Source organism: Ctenocephalides felis, unplaced genomic scaffold (genome assembly GCF_003426905.1).
Source record: "Ctenocephalides felis isolate EL2017-DRISC unplaced genomic scaffold, ASM342690v1 CF-g0.4_SCAFFOLD_01886, whole genome shotgun sequence".
Taxonomy (NCBI): Eukaryota; Metazoa; Arthropoda; class Insecta; order Siphonaptera; family Pulicidae; genus Ctenocephalides; species Ctenocephalides felis.
The window spans coordinates 54,035,792-54,060,367 of NW_020538040.1; the positions used below are offsets into that span (position 1 = coordinate 54,035,792).

Below are 24,576 nucleotides of genomic sequence, written 5' to 3' on the forward strand. Positions count from 1 at the left end.
TCGTTGCTAACAGATAATGTTCGTTTATGGCGCAATATGCAATAAATACTTTATATGTGCTCTAGAGTGCATTTATAATAAAACATTACATGTCATTCTGATATTATACGCATAGGCTTTTAATATTTCATAATTAATATATTACCATTGATCTTATGATAATTTGCCATGTATCTTATGATAATAAGGTATATTTGATTATTACAATTTAATTATTTATTACATTATTTGATGTAAGTATATATTCTATTCTTGAATTATATTTAATATTTATTTTATAATTGTTCTTGATATTTTCTAGAGAATCTATAGAAAGAAATATATAAAAATATTTTCGTGCACATTGTTATTTGTGAACGGGTATGCTTTCTGACATTTCTTACGTATGTCATTAATAATTTCCTTTATATTATTAGGTGCTTTTAAAGAGTTGGTTTCTTATCGTATGTATATTAAACTTGTGGCGCATAGTTTAATTAAAATTTAAGTATACGCTATTATTTCAGCTTTTTTAACACCCATGTTTAAAATATAAATTATCTGAACTGGAAAATAAAGTTTGTTCGCTTAAAACTCTCAAGACGAAGAAAATGATATGCAAAAAGTTTGAACTTAGTGCAAGTGATCTCTTTGTATTCGTGTATTTCTAAAATATATCGAGGTTCATTTGCGTACATTACGAATAATACAGAGTTATAGGAATGACTTAAAATACTTTTACATTTTATATATAAATTAAAGTAAAATATATAATTGAGGTTACTATTATGTTAATGTCTTATTACGGTTCATGTACAGGTTTTATATGAATTTATGATTTGCTAAGTGATAATGCTCTATAATTATATTTGACATATATACATTGCAAATTTTTACGTTATCTTGAATATTTCTGGTTTTTGCAATATTCACAATATTAATAATTATTTACAATCACATCCACATGTTCGAATACTGTTTAGTTTTTAAATTATATTTAGAACAATTATTACTTTATGATACGAGCATTAGAAATTTAGAAGAAAATTCTATTCTTGATATAATTTAAGTATTTTTCATGCCTGCCCGTTCTACTATAACAAATTTAATTTGTATTAAACAATATATAGCTGAGAATCTTGACATCAATGGACAAGTTGACGTTATTTACACTGATTTCAGTAAAGCTTTTGACAAAATTGATCATAACATTCTTCTTACTAAATTATCTAAGATTGGTCTTAATTCTTCACTTATTCACTTTTTCAAGAGTTATCTTCATAATCGCAAGCAGTTTGTCTTTCTTAATGGATTCTTGAGCAACATTGAAAATATTAGCTCAGGAGTTCCTCAGGGATCCATTCTTGGTCCACTATTATTTATTATTTTTATTAATGACATTTCTGATACTATTAACTGTCCACATTTATTATTTGCAGATGATCTGAAACTATATCTCAAAATAAATTCTATTGATGACTGCTTATTATTACAGTCTCAACTTGACCTTTTCCAATCTTGGTGTATCTATAACAAATTACATCTAAATATATCAAAGTGCAAGATTCTTAGTTTTACACATAAGCGCGTTCCAATACTTTTTGATTATAAAATTTCTAACACCAGCATTGATAGATGTAATAAAATTTCCGATTTAGGTGTTCTATTTGATTCTGGTTTGTTTTTCACAGATCATGTTACTGATATTTGCAATAGAGCACATCAATCTTTAGGTTTGATACTAAGAAATTGTAAACAATTTAAGTCTGCCAATGCACTTCTTTGCATGTACTATTCTATTGTACGTTCAAAATTAGAATACGGTTCGATTATTTGGTATCCTCATCATATCAACAACTCTGATGCGATAGAGAAAGTTCAGCGAAAATTTCTGAAATACCTTTATTATAAAACATATAAAATTTACCCTGAACGTGGCTTTGACCACAACACTTTACTAAAAGAATTTGGTATTCCTTCCCTTGCCTCACGTCGATTTATCTGTACAATTATGTTCTTATTTAAGCTTTGCAATAATTCTATAGACTGTCCTCTTATTCTCAATCAACTATCCTTTAATGTTCCAAGGCTATCTTCGCGTTCACAATTATTTTTCAATTATCCTACCCCTAAATCTAATTCTCTCTTAAATTCGCCAATTTTACTAATGTCCTCTAACTTTAACTTAATTAATAATGAAATAGACATTCACAACACTTCACCTAATCAAATAATCTTCATCTGCACAAGTTAATCTTTTTATTTTCTTTCAAATATCTCATTATTTTCTGTTTATAAATATTATTGTTACATTCTGCATTATATGAAATTTTATCTTAGCATTTTATGTTACTAACTATATATTGTAATTTTGTATATATTTTAATTGTTATTCATTATGTCAAATAATTGTATTTTTGAGTCCTCTTGGAGAAATCTGTGGGCTATATATTTAAATAAATAAATAAATAAATAAATAATATACAGATTACTAATTCTTTGACTTACTGTATAAAATTATTCTCATTGTGAGAATCATCCTAATAATCATTCTGATAACCAAATTTTATCAGTATATTTTGTGATAATTTTAAATAATGAAATCTTAACTCATATTTGTGAATAGAATGTTTATAGAATTGTGAATCTTTGTCTAATTGATAGAACCAATTGCTTTGCAACTTATTTTCGAAGTAGATTTTTTTTTATAATAATTGAATATCGTCTTTCAGCAATTTACTTAAAGGCATGATGCTTCAATATAATTTCTTTGATGTACCAGCGGCAATAAATTAATGATATTTCGCAAATGGATGTCTGTGCACAAACACAGAGCCCCCCGCCCTGTGTAAGTTGACACAGTTACGTGCACCATAATAGTCGCACAGTAACACCGGCAGCGTCCAAAATACAAATAGGCAATTAATATGCACATACAAAGGCGACCCGAACATTTTGATTAGTCCGTTTGAAATTTGATGATGTTGGTACATCATCGAACGACTATAGCTCGTTGAATTATTTTCACACTTTTCTGGATATCCACCAGCCCACCATAGCATGAAATAATAAATGTTTAATCGCTCTTGACTCGGCGGAGCTTAACTCAGCTTAAACGATGAAATTGAAATAGTTATACAATTGATGGTAAATTATTTATAGGAAATTTTAGGTTCTAAATATATTTACAACATTTTTTTTTATTTGAGTAGTTTAACAAACTATCTTCTCATTGCTTTTTGCAAGTCTTTTTTTGTAAACTTTACGTATCAAATTATGCATTTTTTAAATATGGTAAAGTGATCACTCTGTAAAGTTCCTATTAATTTAACATCGAAGTTGTATGTGAATAATGGTACTAATGTAGACAATTGCAAACTACACAATTTATAATTTGTTTTTGATTTGTTAAGTAACAGTTTTTAGTAATTGAGCGCAGATAGCATATAATCGCTGATGACGTAAAACAACATACTCAAACTTGCTTTCAACGTTTGTAAAAATTACTTATTTGTTTTACCAAAAAACTACTAGATTTCGCTGATTTTTTTAAATATACAAGATTCGCACACGTAGTCACAGTTCTTGTATAGGATGAGTTAATATTGCATATGAAAAAACTGTGACATATTAGTCCGTTATACGTGAAAATTTATTTATTTATATTTCAATTTTTAACCTAATGCTGTGAGTAAAGTATTTAATGATTATAGAAATTGTTTCTATATTATTCGAATTACAATCAGAACTTGAGACTCTTAACAGCTGTTGTGATTATTTGACTTAACTAACGCCGGTTTTATAGATGGAAACCCAAACAGTTGTCCTATCTCTATGTGATGAATTTATTATTACAATTTCTGTAATACTGATAAATATTTTATTGATGGAGCAAAGCGGGCAAGAATTATTTTCATTTGAAAATTTTGCTTTGATGATTCATTATGAAAGTATTCAAAAAATACGGTGGAGACGCCTTGTACATACTTGTATATTTCTATTTGAACTATTTATATAGTATAGATGCCATATAGATGCCTTTCTTGATTTTCTTTTTATACGATAAATTTTATTTCTCAGAATAATTAGAATTTTAAATATATATTAATAATATAATTTTATTAATTGTAGTTATTAGTAATACGATGTTTTTTTATATTGTTCCAAGTCAAAAACAGTATTATGATTTGCAGCCTTTTTTAATATCAAAGTATAAACTTATATATAAAATAACCTTTCTTCATTACCAAGCAACTATCCTTTCATAATTAATTTCCATTAAAGTAATATAACCGTCGAACATAGTGATTCATTTTGCATTAAATCAATTTGCTTCTATAGAGAGTGCTTCGTATAAATACTTTACATTATAAGTTGCATTTACGAAGCGTGGATATTTCTATGTGAACTTTTTACACAGCACAGGGTGTTCTTCAGCCATATATTAGAATGCCAAAGGAAATGGCGGAATGCTTTTAACTTTTTCCAAAGAAGTATTTAGACTATAGATCACTGACACACACGAATATATATATATGCATATATATATATATATATATATATATATATATATATATATATATAGCGTAGGTACGTGAAGCGTATTGTGCAGGCTGGGTACCTACATTTATTTCCTCAATTTAACATATGGTATATTTGAACGGTTTACGAGTATGTTTGCTTACATGAAATGAAACTGATATATGTAAAATAGCTTACATCTCTTTGTACTTTCTAGTTTTAGAATCTCATTTAAAATATTATAATATACCTAGGTTTATTTTAATATATCAATTAAATGTCATTATATTATACTCACCCGTCCCAATTTTTACTAACTTATTTTATATCATTTATATCAACTTACTATAGTAAAACTAAATAACTTTAGATTATATACCAACTATTAGATTCATTCATAAAAACTTTATTTGTCTATGAAAATGTATAATTTCATTTCTTCTTGTACTGTTGTAATAAATAAAACACATCTGCTGAATGTAATTTATCGAAAAGACAGAGATTGATTTGATTCCAACCTGAACCTAAGTGTGATATAGATAAAGGACTCTGGGTACAATTGTGCTATTTTTCTGTTGTGACAGTGGTCAAATTGCCCGGGGTATCGATTTGGGTACAAGAAGAATGTAGACAAATTGTGCTCTTTAAGGAACGAATTCGTAGTGTATATAAAAAACTTACTATTGAAGATTGTCAGTACTTTTAAATGTGAAATTTGATCGACACTAATAATCAGTACTATTTTATTTATAGCCATCAAATTCAGATTTTTATTTTGACTTCTCAGACAATTGTCTAGGGACTTTATGGGGTTAGCTTCCAATGTTATGAATCACATTTAATTAGTATTAGTGTTGTATGAATAGATCATAGAACGTGATTCACAGAGATTTTGTATAATTTTAGTTTAAATTCAGTAAGTAGAATAAATTCACAAATTACTTCAACAAAGTAAAATAGAATTCTTTTCAAGACATTTCATTTTCTGTGTAACATCGTTGAAGGAGGAGGAACATATAACTGTTGGAGTAAATGCGTTCGGAAAGTCTGTCTTAATACAAATTACTATAGCACCTTGTTACATAACTCTAAATGTGTTCTGGGGATGTTTTGTGACAGCTGTCCCGAATTCGATTTGTCAGCGGGCCTTCCCAGATGGCTTCTTATCACTCCCGTTACAAGACAATTTTTCACAAGACTGACGCCTACCGCCGCGTCAAACGTTTCAGGAAGAAAATGCGAATTTAGCAAGTGAATCTATATATATATATATATATATATATATATATATATATATATATACACATATTACATTTATATATGAATGAAATCTATTCAAAACAACTCTCATGTAAATTTAAATACTCAACCTGGCGAGAATGCACCACAGTATAAATTGTTTGTTATTGACATAATATTAGTAGCCACAATAAATATGAAAATGAAATACGTTATATGCCTTAAATTAAACTAGTGGTGCATGGCATCGTGTCTTGAGGCAAATTGCTGGAACTTCCCGTAAATACATTTTTTAAAATAGATGTGCACTCTAAAAAAATCGATTTTTGAGTTTTTTAAATTTTTGAAAATAATTGACCTTCTTGAAAAATTTGATTAGTTTTATACTTTGAAATATTTTGCAAATTTTGAACATTTTTTTCAAACTAATCGCGCTATGTTAGCTGCGTAGAAACGAAATAACGAAGCTCGTTTAATTTTATTGTCTGTTTTTATTGATACTAAATATAGTATTTTAAGGGCATCTATTAAAGCAATTTACAATAAATTAAAATTAAAAATTATATGCGACTATAGAATAAACCACGATACTAAATCATATAAGGGAGTCTGGGTACGGTTGTGCCGGAGTACGCTAATGACAATCACCATAACAGCTAAAGTATACTGATTTTGGTATAGGGTCTAAAGGGAGAAAGATGTAGTATGTTTGTTTGAACATGTTCCCATTATTGCATTCAGTATGCGTCCTAAATTAACATGATCTTCAAAACAGTCCGAAAAATTTTTGTTCGTTTTTTTTGTAATAGTTACTGTTACTTGTATACAGATAGATCACATTGTTTGTTATTTTGCTGTAAGTTGAACATTAGTAGTTGATTACTAGCAATCAGTTTTTGCGTAGTTGATTCAACTCAATCATAACGATGATTTGTTTTCAAACGTGTGCGTTGGTTGTGACATGTGGTCCTGTTCTTTTCGGGTGTAGATTAAACAGATAAAGAAAAAATAACTGAGACAAAATACGAAAGAAAAAGTGAAAGGAAAAATTAATACAAAAAAAGATTTCACAGAGATTTTTTGTTACCTTCGTTTAAAAAATTGTTTTGTTATATATTTTCATTTTATATTTATAAGCTTTGTTCAAATGTTTATGCTGTGTTGTGTTACATATTATTATTATTGACGACAATAAAATTGTTATAAACCATTTTGGTTTTTATAACTTTTATTTTTTAATCTATTTTTAAGTCTGTTACAACCGCCCTGGGGGTGTGGACTATTTATTATAAACGTATATGATTAAATATTAATATTTTTATCATATCCATCTACGAAAATGAAAAAAATTACTTTGCGACTTTCTACTTAAATCGTTGTTATAAGTGCTTATTTACACTTCTACTTGAATATACCTTTTGAATAACTAATTTTACGTAACACAACACAAAATTTCACTATATTTTATTCGATGATTTTCACAAAATAATATTTTATTGGATTGAAAATAATAAATTGTAATGTTTTGAAAACTTGAGAATTGTCATTGAAAAGAGCCTCATGTCATATGAGCCACTAATAACGTAATGAGAGCATCTAATCCAATCTAGTTTTAAATTACTTTTTACATTTTTATTCTATATTTTAATCTGAAACGATATAATTTTTATTTTTATTACTATACAATCAATAAATGGCGTCTTTTCCAGATTGTACTCCGTTTAAGGAAAGCTATTTTCTCTTCTCCTGCACATCCGTTCCATCTAATCTCAAAATAATGTACTATTACTTTTGTAAGAGGACCGTTATTTGCTCATGGAAGCGTATTATTAATCTACTCAATGTTTGACTTTGACTTGTAATTTCGACGAATTTTATAGAAATGAATGTGTACAGTTTGAGATTGGAGATGTCGCTATCTTTTAACTTTTAACTTTATCAAATACCGCTTAGTGATTATTATATAAAAATAATATGTAGGGTAGGGCGGGGCACAAAGGTCCAATTTGACTATGAGCTATTATATTGTGAAATAACACATTGCGAACAAATAACAATATGTATATATTCAGCAAAAATCTCAGCTAATAAACATTTTAGAAATATGTTTTTTTACTGTTTCTCAATACTTTGTAATCTGGTCTTTTTTACCTCATCGGCGGGAAAAATTGGGATAGTTGGGCGGCTCAATAGGTTCAATATTTTATTTTAAATTGTAAGGGATCTTACAAAATAATAGCTACATTATTCAACCAATGCAAAATATAAGAGTGGAGGTTCAGTTGGTCCTTTTTATCCCACTCAAGTAAAAGTTTTCATAGAGGTTATATAAAAAAAAACTTCTGAATCTAACTTAAAAAAACAAAACAACTTATAAAATAATTAAATAACGTTTACATAAAAATTATATTACGGTCTGGAAAACTAAGCAGTGCTCACAATTAAAACGAATAACAACAAAAGTTATAGATTTTTGTTATGGAATTTTAAACATTGCAGTTTTTTCCGATAGAAACATCAAAAGTCAAGGTTGAATCTAGTTATACATATTTTTCTTCTACTTTTAAATATTGCTGTTAAAAATTCTTAATATTACCGGTTTTTGAGATATTGGTGGTAAACCTATATATATATATATATATATATATATATATATATAATATAATATAACACCCTAGAATCTATCAACCTATATTTATTAGGTCATGCAATTAATGTTAATATAATTTCTCACTAAATACCTTAATATTACAGTTTTCATGATTCATTTGACTGCCGGCATAAATTAATGCGTAATTCAGATTCTACGCGCAAATGTATATTATATATAATAAATAATATTTTTAATGTGGCCTGTAATAATATTTATAGCTGTGTAAATAGTGCGTGTTGTATGAACTCATAAAAGTCTATAGCTATCATAAAGTTAATAATATCAGCTTTATATTTCATTCTTCATTTACAAGACTTCGCCGTTACATTAAAATGATTGCTTCGTGTATAACGAGGATATCAATGGCTTTTTTCAAGAGAACTTTTTAACTTTATAGCGGCTTGGAATTCAACATAAAATTCACCCTATCTTTTCATGGCCTCTTAATTTCGTACCCATGAATTATTTTTCGAAATGAATAAAACAAATGCTTTTTAAAAGTGTATATATTCATTCCGTTATACAACGTACAATACGTTACAAATTAAGATGCTACGACGGTGAAACCTGATTTTTTTTTATCATTACATTTTCATTCGTAATTGTTGAAATTTGAAATGCGTAATATCTGATCCAATTTTTTCAATATCAGCGATTATGTTTAGTATCATTGGAAATTTAATAGTTCATTCAGAATAGGTCAATATTGTGATAAAATGTATCTAAGCTATGTAAACTGTTTTGTCATAGGTCCATCACCGATATTTCAAAAACAAGTAACGTTAAGAGATTTTTAACATTTTTTGAAAATGGAGGAAAACATATTTTTGGATGTGAGCACTGTTGTTTAATTTACGAGACCTTAATATAATTTGCCTACGGTTTTCAAATCTTTTTTAAGACGTATTATTATTTTGGAGTTTTTTATATACACTTTATAAGAGCTTGTATGTGTGCGCGGTCAAAAGGGCCAACTGAACCTTTACCCTGGCAAAAGTATAAACAATTTAAAAAAATAGTGAATAAAAAAGTAAATGAAATTTGAATAAAATACAGATCAAAAAAATCAATTTCACTATAAGTAATATAAATAGTTATTCCAACTCTGCTGATGATCATTTCTGACGAAACACCTGATCAAGCGTTATATACAGCGTTGGATTTTGTAAAAAATGTACTCATAAAATTTATATTGTGCAATGGTTGAATAATGCTGCTATTATTTCGTTAAATCCCTTTAAAATTAAAAATAAGACGTTGGACTCGTTTGAGCCCCTGGCTGTCCCATTTTATCCCGCGTAGGAAAAAATAGAACAGGAGACAAGTTTCTCAAAAACGGCAAAAAAACTCATTTTACAATGATGAATTAGCTGGGAGTAGTCAGGTAATTCTTCGTATGATATGTGTTATTTGTTTTTATATAATTGGTTTGGATTTCACAATATAATTACTCAAAGCCAAATTGTACGTTTGTGTCCGCCCTATTCTATATTATTATCTAAAGTGACCAATGCAATAAATGGCGCACGTCGTTGATATTTGACATTATCATAATTTATTTATTTTATATAATACATTAACATAAATAACTGAAATTAATTTTTTGAAGAAGTAATAATTCTTAGCAATATATTTTCCCGAATATATATATACCCTAGGTAATAGGTATAAGAAGATTTAATTATTGCAGAGGCAGCAAATGAACTGCACAAGTCCGCTAGAGATACAATTTATTTCCACTGGGCGAAGACATGTGTATTTCCGCTTTAAAATTAATTTAAAGGTGAAGAATCCTTAGAAATGAGCGCAATGCGTACTTCAAAGTTTGAATAGGAGAATAGACTCCTCGTTTGCATTCACTATATTTACTGCCGCGTAAAAGCACCTAATTTGTGTTTCAGAAACTGGCCTGGGAGTGTTTAATGATGTGCCATTATGTTGTAATAAATTGAGTCAACCGGTCCTTTTATTAGAGTTAGAGAGTCATCGACTAATACTTTTTTGCTAAGGTTTTAAACTGTGTTTTATTGATTCATTCTTTTTTGTTTACGCATTTTTATCTGTACTTCAAAAGTACAGTCTATTAAAGTATCACAGCATCGAATAGAGATAATGTCTATAACTTACTTGGTATCCGAAATTCGTATTTTGAATTATACTGCTAAAATTTTTCAACTATGATTTTATATTGTGAAAGTGTGATAATATCATATCTAACCATATGGCCCTTATAATATTTAAGGAATATCTGCAATTATCATATCTAACCATATGGCCCTTATAATATTCAAGGAATATCTGCAATTATCATAAAATGTCTAATATTTGTCTAAAATTTGTCTAATATTTAATATACGGTAGGCCGGGCACGATGGTCCATTTAAGCTTTCGGCAAATATACTGTAAAAACTATACTAACTATAGGCATTTTTATATAAATATCGCACTGGCTTTAACCATTATGTAAAGCTTTGCCAAAAGAATTCACCTTCAGAGTTGGAATAATTTTACATTTTTATTAACTAGTTTTCTATTGTTTACACTTCGCTAGTATAAAAGTAACGTTATTTATGCTATTATAGTTTATAAAAAACTATTGAATTTAACTTAAAAGTAACAATACATCTTAAAAAACAATTAAATAACGTATACTTAAAAATTATATTTAGGTTCGTAAGCCAAACAATTTAGCTCAAAAACTAAAAGACTATCAAAGACTTGCTTAACAACTTGTTTTTAAAAATTCCAAATTTGACTTATTTTTAAATAATGTTGGTGGACCTTTTTACCCGCAGATGTTTGATGCTCGTTCTACTCTATTTGTTTTTGTGGTCATCGCGTTGGTATTATGATATTACCTACAATAATACACAGTAAATTACAATTCAATTTAAAATACAGAACATACTATCTTTTACTAAATCTATTTCCATTTGTACGTGAATTTCAGTTTTGTCAAAATCTTTAGTATATATGAAATAGTTTTTTATTAGTCTATTATGCTCGCAGAAATGTTACCTGCGCAGCGCTGTATGAAAATTTCATTTAAAAACTTTCATTTATTTTATGATTTATACGTAGCCTAAACTTTAGATGGTATACTACAATTTTAAAGTTGCACATTTATGTGTTGGCGAGTGTAAGTAGTTCACAGTACCTAAATATAAACACATTTAAATTGTTGATTTATGTTTGCGAGAATATAAAGTTTTTATATATTATAGGGCTGGGTGGGGCACAAAGGTTCAATTTGATATTAAGTAATTATACTGCCTAAACCAAATGAACTACACCACAACACATAATGTAACCAACAAACAACTATCGAATTATGTTCAGTCAATTATACCAATTATAAAAATGTGTTTTTCTATTGTATTTCTAAAATTTGTCTTTTGTCTTTTTTTGCCCCATAGATAGGGTAAAAAAGAGACAGCCGGGGACAAATAGATCCAATGTCTTAATTTTAAATTTGAAAAAATATTGCAAAATAATAGCTACATTATTTAACGAATGCAAAGTATAAATGTTATGGACATATTTTTTACAAAGAAAACACTCTATATAGATCTGATATTTTGTCAGAAAAATTCATCAGCAGAGTTGGATTAACAATTAATTTAATTTATATCTTGTAAAAATGCTTTTCTTAACTTACTTTTAGATTTATCTATTATTTTTTATAAATTACATCATTGCCAGTGTAAAGGTTCAATTGGTTCTTTTTACCTTACCCACATGTGAGCTTTTATAGAGAGTATATAAAAAAAACTACTGAATCTAACTTAAGAATAAAATACAATTTATAGAGTATACTTAAAAAGTATATAAAGGTTTTGTAAACTAAACAATAGTGCTCACAACCAAACAAACTACGAAGAAAAGAAAATACTTTTGTTATGACATTATTATATATTCAAACATTGCAGTCTGATAGCGACTTCGTAAGAAGCAAGGTAACGGCTGGCTAAAATATTATTGTTAAAAAATTCATAACGTTACTTGTTTTTTATTTAATGGTGGTGGTCCTTTCTATCTGCGAACCTTTAAGGTCCAATCTGCCCTACTCTCAATATATAATTATACTTATTAAATTGAAACCTGCAAACTAATAGTATGTAGTAAATTTAATTCCGGCAAGGACAACTAACTAACTTGGATGGTAGTAAAGAAGCGCCTTGTCTGTTTGCGTGTATCTAAGTTTCAAAAAAATGTATATTTAATTTTTATGATATGTTTTAAGATAATTCTTCTTTTGTCATAAAGCAAATTTTAGCTAGTGAAATGCATTATAATGCAATATTTCAAAATATATTAATAATAGAAAATGCACTCTGAGCCACGACATGTTACATGGAATTGCAAATATATCTCTTCGTGAATATTTTTAAATGAAAATACAACGTACATTGCACAGAATGCTTTTGCAACGTATGAGAGAGCACAGGATTGGAAAAGCGATGCGGTGCTTAAATACCACAACAAAAATTCAAAAAAAAAAATGAATATATATCACGGAATAGAATGACGATGCTCTGCATAGAACTGACGCTCCACGAGTGATCTGGAAAATATTGCGCGGAAATACCATGTTTGCTATATGAATTTAATAATTACGAAATTTGCATTTTTACGTTATATTTTCATAGCCTTTAAAATATTCAATACAAATATCAGTTTTTAGCTTGAAATTAATATGCAGGTTAATACATAGACAAATAATATTACATATCATGGTAAATAAGTCTTGCTAAACCTGTTAGCAGTAAATAATATATATATATATATATATATATATATATATATATATATATATTAGAGATGGGCTTATCATATCCGAAGACGGATCGGTTAGGATTTGATTCCGCTTCAGAGAGGAGTTATATCCACTTAACAACTCCACGTTAAGTTGATTGTTAACATATCTAAGGATTTATTAAGACTTTAGAAATAGTTTACAAATAGTTCAAACATTTTTGTTCATTTTATTATAATAATTACTATTTTATGCATTTCAATATGCATACAAATCTCAAATTAACAAAAAACTTGGGAATCAAAATCAATTTTGTAATTATTTTTGAAGAGAAAATATAGAATTCTTTGAATATGTTTATTTTTATATGAAAATAATGCAGTGAACCTTATATATGAAATAAAACCAAATCTTTGTGTATAATATTTTTCACAAAATAGTAATACCTCACATTCTTTCATTATTTTCTTTTCGAGAATTAATTATACATCTGGTAGTTTGATTAGCATACTATTACTTTAACACAATTATAAAATTATAATTGTGTAAAAGTTATAATATAATACTAAATATTTTTTAGCTGGTTGTATACTATTGAAAGAGCTTATTTACGAACAAACATTATCGTATACAAAATCTAGAATACAAAATAGCATTATTTTGAGACATATACTTGAAAAGTCCTAAAACTGGCTGTGAGACGAGAAAAAGACCACTTTTTTCGATCCAAATCTTTGTATTAGTAAAAAAAATCTCAAGCAAATATCTTCACATGTTATTAGATTTAGTATCAGTTTAGGGAAGTCGGATATGACAAATCCTGTGAGACAACTCCACTCGGATTCACTCCGAGGGAGGAGTTGTATCGGAGTGATAACTCCGGAGTTACCCATCTCTAATTTATATATATATATATATATATATATATATATATATATATATACATACATAAATAAATTTTAATAAATTAAAATATATTCTATAATTAGTATAATGATCTAAAAACCAAGATTGTTACGGTAAAATTAAAAAAAAAAGATATAACTGTACTTTGTTACAACTATATTGTTCTAAATATATCCCTGAAATTTATAAGTAATATGAATTAAACGTAACACAGGTTCACAAAAAATGTTTTTAGGTATGTGACATATATTTTCCAATGTAATTTTTACCGCTGAAAAATTGGGGGTCAAACAAAAAGTCAAGAAAAATTTAAAAAAACGACAAAATCTCCAATCTAGTAATTGTTATGCATGATAATTAAAATCTCTAATTGATTGACTATTCAGTGTTATTTAAATGATCTATTGATTTTTTTTGAGTTATACAGCCGAAATTTGCAAACATGTTCTCAGATATTTTATTGCAAATATGTTTGCAAATCAGCCAGAAGCAATGGGAAGTAGTTATGCAAAATTACTATTGAAAATATATAAAAAACACAATAATAGATCATTTAAATGAAACTTATTAGTCACTTCACGTTAATTAGGTCAGAAAACGACAGATATTTCAAGATTTTAATTTGAGACTTTGTCGAGTCCTTATTTTTCTTCGTGTTTAGCCCTCAATTTTAACTTTAGATTCGTTTTCAACGGTCAAAACTACATTCGAAAACATTCGTACACCCGATATAGATACCTTTTTTGTGGACCTGTGTAATCATCAATATTACACCGTTACACTGAGATAGTTCTAGTTTTTAAGATAATGATGAAGCTTTTTATACGTGATCCTTTAACTACCCTATTAGCATTATTATAATAATCAAAGTACACAAATGATTCTTCTATACACTTTTAGTTGCATTGCTCTATTCTAACATATGGAGTTAGTAGAAGAAAAAGATGCTGAAATTAATAAAATAGACTATTTTATTTTATCAAACTAGGCAAATCAAAGTTATACTTTATTAAATAGTACTTGTTCTCTTAACAATTACCTTGACCGTAACAAATGTTTGGCCTTATTTTTCTAAATTTCAGTGAATTTTCATACATTGCGATGAATTTCATATTTATCATATAAAATAATATATAAAAAATAAAATTCATTATTATTGAAATTAGTCATAATTTATTTTTAATATTTGCATAATTATGTCTTGAGCAATGAAAGCTATATCGTTTAGCAAAAGAAAAGATCAGTATACCAAATATCCACAAAGATTTTACTAATAACATAGCCATAACATTTTCGAGATTAGTTAATTCTCATATATCCGTGATAAATTTATTTATTAATGTGTCGACAATAGTCTTATAAGTATACATTTAGCATGAACAAATAATTTTTCATAATTAATATAAATAGTATGTCATTTATAAATCAAATCCATTACCCCTTTGGTGTACCTGGCATCGTTCAGGTAACTACAGCTGCCTGAAAGTCGACCTGATCTTCACTCGAGACCGGGCCTTCTATTTCACGACAGTCTTCATACCAGGAATAATCCTGGTAACCAGTTCATTCATCACATTCTGGCTGGAATGGAATGCGGTGCCGGCGCGGTCGATGATAGGTGCAGCAGAGAGAATTACATTTACAATTATTGATTTTTTTATAGCTCGCGAACGTTTTTGTAGATTTTATATATATTTATATACAGTAGATAACATAAATCAAGCTAACGGCACTAAAAACGGTAGGATTAAGTGATTATTGTACACAGTCTGTGCTTTGTTTAACTCATGATTCGAAGGTCCTAAATGACTACTAACTGTTCCTGATTTTATTTTATAAATTTTATTTCAAACCGTGCCAATAATTTACGCACCGTGTGACCCTGTATTATGTGACCCTATATTATTTAATTATTATCACTAAAGACATTATTCTATAATTAGTCATTAAGCTTTTAATTTTTTTCTTTTGTAAAATCGATATCTCGCTTTTTGTGCCTAATCATTTTTTAATCTCGCAGAAGTCTGAGAAACAGAAATCGTTTGATATACGATATCATTGAGATAATATAAAGTCACTTCAAAGGGATTGCGCAGAGATTTAAAAGTAATATAATTTGTGAAATTAAAGAGAATTTTCCACTCTTGTGAAATGCTGTATTGGTATATATAACAGTATATGGTCTAAAGACATTGTGGCGTTTGCTGGATTTTTGTAATCTACTGTATAATGCATCTGTAAAGTTAATACACCCTCAGCTCCTTAAAGCCTTGTAGAGTGTTCTTTTTGGAGACTTACATATGATCTTCCTATTGATAATATATATTTTTCTTTAGGAATGTGGTATGAGTACATATTTTTGCTTGCTAATGCTCGATAGTGTCTTGCTTTATGATCTTCCGCATATCATATTATTTTTATATTGCATTGAAAAAAAAGTAAATATAATTAAATTTATTGAGATACAATTAATTCGCTGTTGTTGCTATATCGTAATTATTCTTTGGAGATATATATTTTTTTCTTTGAATCTTTTGAAAGAAGCATTGAATTTGAATGATGCGTTTACGTTAATAACATTTAAAATTTAAATTTGAAATTAATACGCCGCTCATAAATTTTTAATGGCGATTAATTCGCATAAAGAAGATAAAACTGAATTGCTAGTCGAGTAGGATTATGACAATTTTTATATTTTTTTTACAATTTTCTTATAACTGGGGTCTATGAGTGGCATAAATCATTTCGTTTGTTTTTTGCCAATTATTATTATTATTATTTAAAATATTCGAATATTTTGTACTTGAATAAACATGAAATCTGAAATCAATTTTTCAAGATCGTGATACAACTTTAGGTAATCGTGAATTATTTGTATAAGGCATATTTATGATAAGAGCAAAAATTTCAAATGAAAAATGCAAAAATGTTTTCTTTCGAATATTTAAATTTTGCACTAGTTTTCAATATTTTACGGCGTTGAAACAATAAACAGATTTGGGTTTTTTACTCCAGAGAATAATTATATACAGCGTGCATTGTAAATATGCAATATGTCAAAAATGCGGAAGATAATAAAACATTTTGATGATGTTATTTTTGTAATTATAAATGTTACTGCGTCACCACATTTTAGTATTGTAAAGCGCGCGATAAATCATTTTACATTAACAGCATAGAGTTGCAGTTGTTCATGAATAGATCCAATTTTAAATATGTCATCGGCAGTTGACAAATTGCTGCAATGGAAATAAAATTGCGATATTTGACAAAAATGACATAATCATCGACATTTATATCGGATAATATGCCTTAAATTTTGACACCCATATAATATAATAAGTAGTGCCTGAGGAGTATGTTGCCTGCAGTATGTAACTGATTAACATTTAACCCAATAGATACGTCATCGGAAAAGTACTGCAATAAATATTATAAATATAGATTATTATAACTTACTAGATTTATATGGTTGAAGAAGCAGTCATATTTCTGTGTGATGTTCTATTAGGTTAAGTGACCTACACGTACCCACACTTATTTTAATACATAATTAATGAATTGCGTAAATCGCAAAATGTATACGAGCGGGGCTATATTTTATATTATATAGCCTTGTACGCAGCGACTTTTCTGAGTTATGATTTTGGGTTTTTATTTTGTTTTTCTTTCTTTTTCATTTCAATAAAAAACAATAGGCAACTACAGTTGCCTCAAGGTCGACTTGCGTTTCACGAGGGACCGATCATTTTATTTTACGACGGTTTTTATACCAGGAATCATTCTGGTTACTTCTTCGTTCATAACATTCTGGTTGGAATGGAATGCTGTGCCTGCACGCGTTATGATAGGTATGGTTTTTAAATTAATTTTTGTTAATTTCATTTTTGTACTTAATTTTAAAACGAGTCTGTATATAACTGCAACTTAATCTTTATCTTCAGCACGAACGCGTTCAAATTCAAAATTCTTACATTGACATAGGTGTTTTCTGATATTGTGTGTAAAATTTAGAATGTTCATGATGATACCAACATAGATCAACTCATTTATAAGATATGTTTATCAATAGTATATTTTTATCAAAAAAATCATTCTACTGATATACATGTTAATTAATATTGGTAAATTTGCCGTTTGAAGAAATAGTTTGCTTATAATTGCTATACTATGTTTATTATTATGGAAAAAGTTTTAAACGGCGATACATAATGTTTTTGACTCCGTTTAAAAAAAAACTATAAGAATAAAAGTGTTTGTAAATAATTTTTTTTGCTGTAATTTCATAGATCTACAATAAAAAAGTTGTCTATATAGGGTGTGCGGCAAATTTCTAATATGGTTTTTACCGAACAACGAATCGTCAAAATTAGGGATGCTATGGCAAAAAATTGAAAAAACGACAAAATCTCCGATCTAGTCATTTTTCTGCATGACACTTAAAATCTTATAACTTCTTTCGTTGTGTGGCCTTTTTATCTTGAATTTACTATTAATTATTGACTTGAATGATTCATTGTGTTTTTTTGTAGAATATATCATAAATTTGCAAACATATTTATTCCCCATTTCTCTGGATAATCTGCAATCATTTTTGGTATGAATATTTCATATTGTATTCTACAAAAATGCTTAATAGATCACTTAAATGAATACTAAGATATTAAGGTAAAAAGTGCTAGAAAACGACAAAAATTAATTTTATCGTTTTTTTTTAATTTTTTGCCATTCGACCCTCAATTCTGGCTTTCGATTCGTGGTCAACGGTAAAAACTAAATTGGATAAAATATACCTCACACTCAATATAGTTAACTTTTTTTTCTGGACCTGTTTCATGTTCTTTCAATAAAATGATATATCAAATTGATTATGTATATTAATAAAAAAAAATATATGTGATCTAAAATTGGACATTCATTTTGATTTATTTTTATGTTTTTTACAACAATAATAAAAAATGTAATAAAATAATAATACAACAATATTAAAAAATTTATGAAAATTGCCCAATTGTAAGTGTTAATTGCGTCAAAATCAATTTAAAATAAATTGGTTACAAATAATATTGATGAAAATTTTGATCATTGTTTTATGGTATTTTTTGAAAATTATTAGTTTATTTTAAAATCAAAATTGAAAAATGTGAATATTTTATTGGTTTCATAATTTTATTTATTTCTTCTACATTGCTCTTCAAATACCTTTGATGCTATTTCGAGAATAAATATATCAAAGTTCTTGAAAGTTGTTCAAGTAGATTTCAGTCAATTTATCTACGTTTGATAAATATAGCGATTATGTGGATATATTAGCGATTTGGATGATTTAAATTTATATGCTCTTAAATTGATGAAGTTGCAGTTATTTATATGACCGATTTTGTGACTCATTGGAGTTAATATTATTGTGAAATTTCTTTGTTCCTTACATTTGTGTGTGTTGTCACGGAGTTTTCACATTAAAATTTTATTTGGTTTGTTTGATGATTTTTGTTTTATGTTCGCTCTTTTGTGAAATATTTCTTTTTTTGCAATTCGTTTCAAAAATTAATAGCAAAGTCATGTATCGTACTAAGTATTGAACTTTTTATATGTTTCGAGTCGTCATTTATGTTTTTGAGTATATGGTGAAATATTGTTATTGATGTAGGTTTTGTTATTTGAGCATAATATTATATATGTATATAATGTTGTTCTTATTTTAATATGAGTATAGATAATAATAAAATAGCACAATACTAGCGAGTCCACGTAGATAGTATAGTCACTGTAGTAGTTGAGATTCTAGAAAGTAGGTTTTAAGCACATGCTTGCAATAGTCGTCTTGGTACTATGACGTTAAGTAGTACGTTGTATGTTTACTGTTATAGCAAGATTCATGTTTATATTAATGTATAGTCAATTTTTTATTCATTTTTTTTGCAGAAGAAATTTGCTAAACCAAGTTTGCTTTGCAGCCTTGCATAAAAATTATTTTAATTTTTTTTTAAAGGTTTAGACAAGTTTTAAGTTACCATTTATCTCTTTCATGAATTTTTTGTTGTAGGGTAAATAAATTGTGCAAAAATCTGAGCGATTTAGTTCTACAATATATTTTTTTTTATCGTGATACATACCAAATACTTACTCGTAGTTTAAATTGATAATGATACTTGAAGGACAATTTTTATTACATTTACGATTTTGTTTTCAATTCAATTTTCTTCATAAGCTAATTAAATTAATTCATGGCTTATATTTATCGAAATATATCTACAATAAACTAATGAACATATTTATATATTCCAAAATATCAAATCAGGCGTAACAACAATGTTGAATTTCTTCACAACTTCGAACGGCTTCCGAAGCACACTGCCAGTGGTGAGCAACCTAACCGCAATGAACGTCTGGGATGGGGTTTGCATGTGTTTCATTTACGCTTCTCTGCTGGAGTTCGTCTGCGTCAACTATGTCGGAAGAAAAAGGCCATTACATAATGTGGTCTATAGACCAGGAGAAAACCCAGTGACTCAGGTAAACAAATGAATCACTTAAATAATATTAATTTTTTTGTCATTTTCATTCATATGAATATTTTCATGTACGTCTTTTATATGTACCAAAATATTGAGAAATTTTTTGTTTATTTTCTTGGATTTACCGTCATTACTAATAAGAATGTGGTTTTTACTAAACTAGTCAATATGTGATTTTATGTAAAAAAATGTGTATATACATATAATGTATGTATACATAAATAATTATCATGTACGTAGCCAAGATGACCGGCAGGAGAGGCTCAAATGAAAAAATCGTCATAAAAAATAACAAATCATACAAACAAAATAAGTTGCAATTTATGTGCTAAAACTCTTGGTCGACTCACGTGACAAACCATTTTTTTGTACAACTCAAATTTATTTTCTCAAAATATATTTCATTATTTTAGAGGATTTATATATATAAGGAGTACTGTTTCTATCGAAACAGCTTTTTGAGGCTTATATACAGATATCTGTTACCGGTGAAGGAATGGATTAAGTCGAATTCGTCAAAGATGTAACTATTGCTTTGTTAACTATTTCTCTAAATAGTTTTATTTGAAAATTATCTGTGAAAAATAAAAAATAATGAATTACTTGATATAAAATTTGCACGTTCCCAAACGCAATTTTACATGAGCGAACTTTGAAACCAAGCCTTGTGAAATTTTGAAAATTGACTTAATCACTTATTCCCTGGGATAACAAATATCATATATATATATATATATATATATATATATATATATTTATATAATCTGTTCATATTCCGAGTTTTATATCACAAATACTGATACAAAATTAATTCTAATCTTCATCGCCACAAGCAATTTAACATCTTCCGCGTAGATGTTCGTTCATAATTGTTTTTTATTAGTGTTTTTTCTATATTGTAAATATTATCCGTTTATCTCAATTACTAAAATTTCAAAATAGCATGCACTTTCCTGAAATTATAAAAAATGTGTTTGCATTTTATTCGATAATTATGAAATGTTTTCATCAATATTACGGAAAATGACTAAAACTATTTTACTTGTTTAATTATTCATACACAGGTTTATATGTTTTTTTTGCATAGATAACATTTGGAATTCGAAATGTTGTTTCGAATAATATGATATGCACATGTGTAATTTTACTTGCAATTGTGTTGTCACGTGGAAAATTTCATAGTTCTACAACAACTTATTATAATTATATATATATATACCTATACATACATATATATATATATACATATATATATAAGGTAAGGCGGGGCACAAAGGTCCAATTTGATTTTGAGCAATTATATTATGAAACCAATTATATCAAAACATACAACACATATCAAACAAACAGCTTTCTGACTATGGTCAGTAGAAATCCCAGCTATATCTGGTCCTTTTTATCCGATATGCGGAGTAGATTAGGACAATCAGAAGGTGAACAGGTCCAATGTTTTATTTTAATTATAAATAGATTACACAAAATAATAGCTACATTAAACGACTAATGCAAAATTTTATGGGTTCAGTTTTTATAGAGATAACACTGTAAGTAACCTTGATCTGGAATTTCGTCAGAAATATTCATCAGCCGATTTGTTGAGAAAAATAGTTATTAATTTAATTTGTCTCTTGTAAAATTGCTTTTCTAACTTAATTCAGTTTTTTAATCACTATTTTGTATTTTTGCAACTTCGCCAGCGTAAATGTTTAGTTGGTCTTTATTACTTAGATGTTATATAAGAGAAACTGTTGAATTTACCTTAAAATTAACAATGCAACTTATGAGACAATTAAATAACTTGTACTTAAAAATTATATTTGCAAACTAAACAACAGCGCTCACACCGAGAAATACTAACAACGAAAGAAAATACTATTGTTATCGATTTTTCAACAATGCTTTTTTCTGCCGATAGAAACGTCGTAAGAATCACGGTGATGGCTGGTATACATCTTTTTCCTCGCTACTATCAAATATTGTTGTTAGAAATTCTTAACTTTATTTGTTTTCGAGATATCGGTGGTGTACCTGTTTACTCGCGGATCTATAAGCCCCGCTCTCCCTATATATATAATTATATATATATATATATTAGGGTGGTCCTTAAAATGGTCATTTTCGAATTTTCTTGCTCCAGGGGCTCAAATGGTTCCAATAGATAAAAAACGATTCTCTGAAAGTTTTAGCTCTTAATTTAACGTTTAGATGAGCGCAATTCATCAAAGTTTGTATGGGAGAGCATGGAAAAATTTTTGAATTAAAAAAAAATGTTTAGGATAACTTAGTGACAAATGAATGAGTTTTATTTATTCATTTGTTCGTAAATTACATCTAAAAACATTTTAAATTTTTGAAATTTTTTCATGTATTTCCATACAAACTTTGATTGAATTGCGCTCTATCTAAACGTTATATTAAGAGCTAAAACTTCAGAGAATTGTTTTTTATCTATTTGGAACCATTTGAGCCCCTGGGAGCAAGAAAATTCGAAAATGACCATTTTAAGGACCACCCTAATATATAATATATATATATATATATATATATATATATAATATAAATCTAATCATGAAATTGAATTATAACGTGGCGGTAATCACTTATAATATAAATATAATTTATATAATTTTACATAGTTTATTGGATGTTTTTTATAATGACGTATTACGTTATTGATTGACTGATTTCTCAGTAAGAGAGCATTTGAGCAATAAAAAAGTAATTAGCTCCGAATCATGAATAAACCGCTCGTTAGTTTTCAAACACTTTATCCTCTCCCGCATCGCGTCGTCAATGATCGATTGAAATCTGGAACAATTAGTCTCCGGCGCTAACGTTTGGCACACGAAGATTGATTAGCCAGCAGCTTTTCAAATTACTCGAACAACCGATTCAATCCCGCAATGTTTCTCTGCCAACACGATCGGAAAACGCTTTCAAAAATAAAGTCAGATATTTACACATTTAAAAGTTCATTTTGTATAGACTTCATTTGTTTGATTGATCTCTAAAGTTGATAAAATCAAAATTTCTTTCAAATATGATCTCAAAGATGGGAATTTTTTTCGAATTAATCTTAATTAATCACATAAGTTTATTGAAAAAAAATAGTTTTATATGGGAGCTCTAGTATACGAAATAAAAATGGTTAGATCCTGTAACCATTCACCTCCAAAAAAAAGGGACAAAACAATTGCGTTGGTATAACTTAATTCGTGTTTGGGGCTAGTTGTAACATCTACCGGGTTAAGTAGTAACGACAATGATCGACAATAAAGCCTCTGATAATTTATATTTTGCTTGTTTTGAAAATGTTTCTAGAGTAAGTATTTTTCTCATAAATCAACGTAAAATATATTTGATCAAAATACAATATATAGTGTCTCTTATAACAGAAATTCTTATCATAATAGTCCGGAAAATTTAAACCTAAAATCAAGGTGAGGTTACTATAATTCATAATGGGCTGTAACTTGGCAAATTGTTTAAAATACAATTATAAAAAAAACTCAAAAGTCCTCATAGTTCCAATGCGAGCCAAAAAAATGGCGTAAGGTCAAAGGTCAAAAAATGACCCTTTTGCAATATTTAACTAAATTGCAAAATTATCTGAGACAATATTGTTGAACATAAAATTATCTGCAAAAAATGCATCACTACTTTTTTTGCTCAGAGCCAACCGTTATAAAGATATCACTTTGAAAAGTACGTTTAAACCTGTGCTTAGCTCGTTTTTTACGTGGTTTCCCCAGTAGGCCTATTTTACGGGTCTATTGTGATTTTGTTTATTAAGGAACTATTGCAAAATCATATTTGCTGATAAGATATTTTATGTTTTTTATGAAAATAATATTTTTTGATAGCTCAATTTTATATAATCTGCCAAAATGACGCACTTGCACAGTTCTATTTACTGCGTGGGATGCATAATATGACAATATTATGCCTGTTTACAATTTACTCTTGTTACAATAAGCCTCTCGCTCTTCTATTTTATTTTTTAA

General features: G+C 27.9%; 1 protein-coding gene across 1 annotated transcript in view; it reads left to right on the top strand.

Annotated features, from left to right (window-relative positions):
* LOC113378450 (glutamate-gated chloride channel) overlaps positions 1-24,576 on the top strand; it is a 145,011-nt gene that overhangs the window by 74,858 nt on the left and 45,577 nt on the right. The window contains exons 9-10 of the mRNA XM_026618984.1: positions 17,753-17,905; positions 20,356-20,570. Of these exons, the coding sequence (XP_026474769.1) occupies positions 17,753-17,905; positions 20,356-20,570 (368 nt within the window). The remainder of the gene's footprint in view (positions 1-17,752; positions 17,906-20,355; positions 20,571-24,576) is intronic.